Raw genomic sequence first — 6,903 nt, forward strand, 5'->3', positions numbered from 1 at the left:
CACAGATTATGGTTTGAGCATGTTCAAAGTTCCAAGACGAAAGTGCGTGGTTGAAATGAAAGGATATCCATTCACTATTACCAACCTAAATTCAAATAGCACACATCATACGGATTCAAAATTCTGACGGAAATTCTGAAGCTTAAAACTTTTTTTTACGCCGTTTTAATTTCACAATGATGTACAGATCGTTTTCAGATTTTGTTAAATGTACCATCTTGAATAACAAACTATGTAAACACAGTCATGACCTTATCCCACAAGGCACCGCGACAGCGAAGGCGCCTTCTGCAGCTTTATGCCTGCATGGGTAGGTCTGGAGGATACGAAGGAACCGATCTCGAAAGTTGCTTCATACAAAAGGACTATCTATAAATAGTTCCTGGGACTATAACGTCGTCTGTTCGGCATCTGAAACACCGGGTTAATAGTGTAGTCATGGCTCCATTAATGTTGTTGTCAGCAAGTGGCGGTAGCCTTCTGGCTAAGTCCTTGGGTTTGTGCTCTAGTTTTTCCAGCCTTGCAAGGTACAGTACTATAAACGTTCTGTCCATGCGTGCTTTTCAATCGCACCTGGTCATGCATTTCACACCTACTAGTAGCTAGCGAGCTTTGTTTTGCAAATGGTATAGCTGTGCTCATCTTCTGCCTAGTTTAATTCCAGAACGTTATTGTTTTGTCCTTTTTCGTGTTTTAGAATTACCTACTAACCTAAATTAATTTACTTACCAGCGTAGCAGATTCACCTAGCTAGTTAAACGTATATTCTCACACACTTGATAAACAAAAGAAGCAACACTAACAAAGCAATAGAGTAATTTTAATGACACTTATTACAGACAGCCTTATCTATGTAAAGTAACTGGAGTGCCAGCTAGCGGTGAGCAGATACTAGTTACAAGTTTAATAGTGGAGTTAGTAATAGTATGTAGATTCCCGTCTCTGTCATTGTCGAAATGGGTCGGATAGATGGACTAGCTCACTAGATTCCAAATGTTAAATGTGCTTGCCAATGTCTATTGACTAGTTTGTGCTCATTTTGTGTAGGTGGACCAGTGCATTTCCAGCCACCAAGTGCTTCTCCACAACCTCAGGAGGGCCTCCGAAAAGACCCCTCAATGGATATATGCGATTTCTGAACCAGCAACGACCAATAGTCCTCAGGCAGAATCCAGGTGACGAATGTGTTCTAAGTAAAACACCATCAATATCTGTACTCCAAACTCTGGTGGACAATGCCTTATCCCTATTAAAAAATAACTTTTAAGATTTGTTAGATATAGGCCCAAGCCACATAGCAGGATGTGTCATATCTTTCGCACAGGTTCACCTGTGATGTCAGTGTCTACCTCCGACAGTATTGTTACTACTGTGTCTGGAAAGGGAATCCCAGTAGTTTTTTTTATATTACATGACTCTTGTTTTTGCCCTCCTTTTACAGCTATTCAATTTGTGGATATCACCAAGAAGGTGGCCCAGCAGTGGAGGACACTGAGTCCTGAGCAGAAACGGGTAAACCACTGGCTTGTATACAACAGGCAGTCTAGTGTAATGTAGTGACGTGTCAGTTAAGAATGCACCAATCTTATTTAAGGTGCTGCTGTCTTTTTCTTGAAAGTCAAAGATTCTCGATTTTTCTTTTTAAAGGTGCTGTACTTCTCTCTGATTCCCATAGCTTATGGTGTCAAATGAATCAGTGTTCTCTGTTCCCAGCCTTTTGAGGAGGCGTCAGCGGTGGAAAGAGAGCGTTTCAAAGTTATTCTGAAGCAGTACCAGGCCCAGCTATCCCCAGCCCAGAGCATTGCCCTGGCAGAGGAGAGGAGAGAGAAGCTGGCTCAAAGGAAGGCTGTCAGAAAGAAAAGGGTATGTGACAAGACACCTCTACATTCTAGTCTAGTTAGGGACAATTTCCAGAAATCATCAATAAAAGCTGTGTTTCCATCGCAAGTTCCTAGAACTTTCAGTTCCCAGAAACTGCTTGCGAAGGCTAATATATGAAATTATTAACATACTTGCGACTGCAGATTTAAAAAAAAAAATACTGTAGAGATATTGGTTCAAATACTTGTATGCTGCTGGAAACACTCAACCTATGACAAACTTTTAGTTTGACCATCCAAGACGATATGTACAATTGGCCTCTAGATGTATCTCAAACAGTCCTTCCCTTAATGCCAGGAGTTAAACAGGTTGGGGAAACCCAAGCGTCCCCGTTCAGCCTTCAACATTTACATGACAGAGCACTTTGAGGAGGCCAGAGGGATCACTTTTCCGGTATGTGACAACTTGATTTACTAATTTCCTTTCTAAATCTCTCTTTCTACCTCCTTCTGCCCCTGTGTGTTTTGCTTTTCTGCCCAGCCATGTTGATATTTACCCATATTCATAAGGTCCACCTTCTGTTTGGCAGCCTGTTGTTACATGGCTAGAAGCTCATCACAAAATTGTCTTGTTTGCTGATACATTGTTTTCTCAGATGAAGATGAAGACACTGTCGGAGGACTGGAAAAATAAGACAGATTTTCAGAAACAAGTGAGTCCTCAATGTTTGTTGTCTGAGGCTCTTTAACCCTCCATTAAAGGACACACACTTAATACCCATGGTTATACATAAATAGGTTTGATGTCATTTCTATGGACATAAAAAAAAAAAGCTTTGAGAGCAATAACCAAGTCATAATGGTTCATATTGTCCATTACCCATCTATCTATACAAACTCACTCTTTCTGGCTGTGAAGTTGCAGTAGTGTGCGGTACTTTACTGAAAGATACATTGCAAATACATATATCAAGCAGTTGTTGCTTCATGCCCAAATCCCTCATTTAGTTTTCTCCCTCCCTCCTTCACAGGTGTACATGCAGCTATCAGAGGATGACATGGTGCGCTACAAAAATGAGATCAAGGCATGGGAGGAGCAGATGGTGGAGATTGGACGAGAGGACCTGGTCAGGAGGAAGTGGTTGGTCAGGACAAGGGCTGCGGTAACAGGGGACACTGGAGTCAAAAAGAAAAGAACTGTCACCAAGAAGAAGACTGTAGCCAAGAAGGCTGTCGCCAAGAAGGCTGTCGCCAAGAAGGCTGTTGCCAAGAAGGGCTCAAAAGTAGTAAAGAAGGTGGTTACTGTGAAGTCTGCAGGAGGGAAGAAGGCCTAAGTGAAGAAACCACATCAGACACAAGGTCCTAGCCTCTATACCAAAGTGGGGATGATTGAGCTAGAACTACAGCGCTTAGACCCATCAGCTCTTCACATATCTCCACTAATGTGTGTTTGTAAGGGCCTCTTGAGTTTTGATGTAGAACAATGCCAAGGAGTTGGTCCATTTGAAGCAGTGTTGGATGCGTTAGGAAGTTACCGTCCCGTACAGTTTTTTTTTTTCCTCGGTTAAAGTACCTACTAGTTGTGCATAATCTGTCATACATTGTACAGTTGGCATCATAAACTGAGAAATACCAAGTTGAGTGTATAAATACCAAGTCAATAACATTTTCAACTGACATTGCTTGGAAAAGAATCACAAAATGCTTTGTTTCACCATGCTCTGTATGAAATGCTTTGTTACTGTAATAAAGCAGTTGTCATTTCAATAAGATGAGCTATTTTCCAATTGAAAACATCCAAACTATCACTTACTGTACAAGTTACTTTTATTTGTAGAATGTATTTAGTATTAGTTGCCTGTATAAATAGGCTGTTTTGTATCATGTACTTTTTGCAATAAACATTAAAAACATTTCTAAAAAACACTTATAAATAGGCATGTTTTTGCAACATGGTAATAGAAAAATGCTGTACAATATTCAAAAACCTTCACACAAATACAGTGCAGAAAGTCAGAAAGGTGATGATGGTTTGTGTTTGCTGGGCTGAAACCCCTGCAGAAGAGCTTCAAAATCAGGAGAACACACCAGCTTGTGATGGACGTTTCCAAGCACACACATGTCCCCTGCCAGACCCTCAGAAATGCGCACCGACACCAGTTGCTATAAAGAGGATGGAAAAGAAAGTTTAAATCAGCTTGGCGTTTGGTTGACATATTCCTTGCGTAGTGTGAGTGGATGATAGATGTATAGTTTGTACCTGTAGGAAAGAGAAGGCTGCACCCTCAGACACATCCATTGTGACGTCACCCAGCACCAGCTGAACCTTCCCAGATTTCCTGATCTGCAGTTTACCCATAAACCCCTCTGAGAAGTCAGACAGGACAGGCACACTCTCCCTTACTGTGGCCTCCTGTTAAGGTGAGATGATAGATTATTCAAGATATGTATATAATGCTATCATAATAAGGTTGCTCATCTGAGAGGACACATGATCATCACAACAGGAGGGAAGGCAGTGACATCATAAATACAAAGTATAGCAGTACAGTGTACAGCTCCATACTTTACTCACATGCGTTTTCCCATGTGCCGAGCGCTTGTCCTCAGTTTTGGAGTCCTTCTTGACAGGTTTTTCAGAGGCAGCTGCCGTGTTGGGCCTACCAGGGATGGTGTCTGGCAACTGGATGAAGAGCAACTCTTCCCTCTCTGAGAGGCTGAGGTCCTGGAAGAGCTGTGCCACGGAGGGCTGCTCTGGCCGGGGCACCTCAGCCCCACCATGGAGAACCTTAGGGGTCCTGGAGGTAGGAGCTTTGAACACAGCCGGCTCGGGGGTCATCTCCTCTTTATCAGTTATACCTTGGATGCACATAAGATTGACACATTTTATATAAGACTGACCCCTAGAAGAATAATGTTTAGTTTTATACTGTGAGTAGTATGTCCTGTACCTACATGTAGCAGGCGCATCTGTTTTCAGGAAGCTGCTAGACTGATACAATGGGAGTTGGATGGGCCTCTGGCTGTCATCATTCTTCAAACCAGGATCATCCAAAAACTAAAGGGAAAAGGATTCAGATGTGTAGTTAACACTGCATACAGCCGCCACAGGTAGAGAACTGAGAAACCTGTACACACATCGTCCCGCTGAAGTTTGTTTAGTATCTCATCCTCATCCTCCTCTGAGTCATGTTTCTCCTTCTTCACGCATTTAGCCAGAGGGGACGTTCCACTGTCACTCAGGTCTCTGGCCCTCCACCCTGCTGAGGAGGAAGTAGCAACACATTTACTTCCTGTGTGTAGATAAATATACTGTGTTACTGCTGTGTTGTGTAGATGTTCATAGATTGAAGGTTTCAACAGTAAGGGTTCTGCTTGAGTCAAATATAACAATAGTAGCCTAATACCGACATCCACCCTGTACCTGTTTTGCGTATGGTATCAGCAGGACCCTGTTCAAAGATAGAGGTAGACTGGATGGTTGCAGGTCTCTCCCTCCTCTTCCCTCTGTTCTCCCTGTGCCTCTCTTCCCTCTCTCTTCTGTCCTTCTTTGGGACAAAATTACTTTCTTCTCTTAACCTAATGGAACAAAATTGTCATTGTGTTTGTGATTAAAAAACTGTGCAGCATCATATGAATTAGGGTAGGCCATCTTGTCCGTGCTTAACACACTTACTCCTCTTTGCTTTTCCTGACAGCTTGCACATTGGGCACGAAGGTTTTCTGCCGGAAAGAAACAAATAACATGATTCATTATTACACTACTTATAGTTCCCTTTCGAGAGGAGGTGCAACTATTACAGTAAACATGGCTACCTTTTTAAACCCGCCCAAAGTCAGATCCCTTGAACGTAGAGAGGTGAGTCTTCCAGGGGGCGGTGGTGGAGAGGACAGTGTTCTTACGGCCAGCCCAGCTGTTCCTTGAGCCAAACTCGGCCGACAGTTGCTGGTACCCGGAGATCCAGCGGCATCACTCGGATCAGTCATCTTGCATCCTTGGTTAACCTGACTACCTCAGTGATCTATGGAAGGCTGCTGTATAACTTTATTGTCTCGTCTTCTGCTTATCTTTAAAATGGTTGACTTATAAACATCGGCCAAATTCAATAAATGTGAGATTCAGCGTCTCTACTTTCGGTTTCTTTAAAAGCTTGACCACGTCGCCAACTGAGCCTGTAAATATATTGTTAGATTCAACTACGCAGGTAGCATTTGGTTATCCCCACAACAAAGCCTGTGAATTAAGAAGTCGCCGCAAGCTACAGACTCCATCTTGTCTGTAATCGTTTGACAGTCGTGTCAGAATGGAAAGCACATTCCTTTTAGTAACCATTACATCCAATCCAACCTCACGCAACATTAGAAGTGAATTAGAAGTGAATTGGCAGAGCGGAGTGTTCAGTAGAGTGAGCGGTAAATGTTACATTGTTAATCGTCGGAACGTGACTTTCTCATTCACGAACATTCTGCCTTGTTATTATAACCTACCTGATCACGCCAACAAATTAGCCATCACGGGTTTACATTTAATACCGAACACAGTCATCCATTGCATCATGCAATTTGATGTAACACAAATTTTCGATGTGCTATTCGATGTGAACAATTCTTCACAGAAGTACCGTCAGCTTTTTGTTTTCCTTTTTGTTGCCATATACAATCCAATTTCCTTCCACACGATGGCAGTATTGCCTTTGGGTTTGATTATAAAGATGTGTTGTTGGTTGTTCAGTGTTGCCTTGCTCTTTTATATCAGAAATAATGGCAATGCGTCTGACTTGAACCTATTTACAAAGGATTCGGTTAAGTTAGAATGTTTAGTATTTTTATTTCAAGGATTAGAGAAACACAAATGTGTAATATTATGGAGAAGTTTAATATAGTTTATCACCGTCATCTCCTGCTGTGAGCCTGGCATATCTCCTAGGATGCCCTAATTACATGCATGGAACACATGCACACTGTCTGTGTCGGCCTGTGTTCAAAGGAGAGCAGCTAGTGTCTTGCCAATTCTGTATCCTAGTCAGTTGATGCAAGTTAGGGCGGCGCTACAGAGGACAAAAAACTCTAGGTAGCTGAGAGT

General features: G+C 42.3%; 2 protein-coding genes across 3 annotated transcripts; one reads left to right on the plus strand and one right to left on the minus strand.

Annotated features, from left to right (window-relative positions):
• The first annotated feature begins 261 nt into the window (after nucleotides 1-261).
• tfam (transcription factor A, mitochondrial) lies at nucleotides 262-3,590 on the plus strand. The gene is made up of 7 exons (XM_067245051.1): nucleotides 262-527; nucleotides 1,048-1,175; nucleotides 1,442-1,512; nucleotides 1,714-1,863; nucleotides 2,179-2,274; nucleotides 2,477-2,533; nucleotides 2,852-3,590. The coding sequence occupies exons 1-7, from the start codon at nucleotides 439-441 to the stop codon at nucleotides 3,152-3,154; spliced, it is 894 nt and encodes a 297-aa protein (XP_067101152.1). The 5' UTR covers nucleotides 262-438; the 3' UTR covers nucleotides 3,155-3,590.
• An 85-nt stretch (nucleotides 3,591-3,675) lies between these two features.
• Nucleotides 3,676-6,455, minus strand: zgc:171971 (uncharacterized protein LOC569690 homolog). 2 transcript variants are annotated; one of them, XM_067245050.1, is made up of 8 exons: nucleotides 5,637-6,455; nucleotides 5,497-5,543; nucleotides 5,245-5,399; nucleotides 4,959-5,080; nucleotides 4,776-4,878; nucleotides 4,396-4,679; nucleotides 4,081-4,233; nucleotides 3,676-3,983 (listed from the first exon to the last, which is right to left on the minus strand). In XM_067245050.1, the coding sequence occupies exons 1-8, from the start codon at nucleotides 5,805-5,807 to the stop codon at nucleotides 3,834-3,836; spliced, it is 1,185 nt and encodes a 394-aa protein (XP_067101151.1). In that variant the 5' UTR covers nucleotides 5,808-6,455; the 3' UTR covers nucleotides 3,676-3,833. The 2 variants fall into 2 exon arrangements, with proteins under 2 accessions (XP_067101151.1, XP_067101150.1); XM_067245049.1 differs by having other exon boundaries at nucleotides 4,959-5,083.
• Between the last annotated feature and the right edge of the window lie 448 nt (nucleotides 6,456-6,903).

This window comes from Osmerus mordax, chromosome 10 (assembly GCF_038355195.1).
Source record: "Osmerus mordax isolate fOsmMor3 chromosome 10, fOsmMor3.pri, whole genome shotgun sequence".
Classification (NCBI taxonomy): Eukaryota; Metazoa; Chordata; class Actinopteri; order Osmeriformes; family Osmeridae; genus Osmerus; species Osmerus mordax.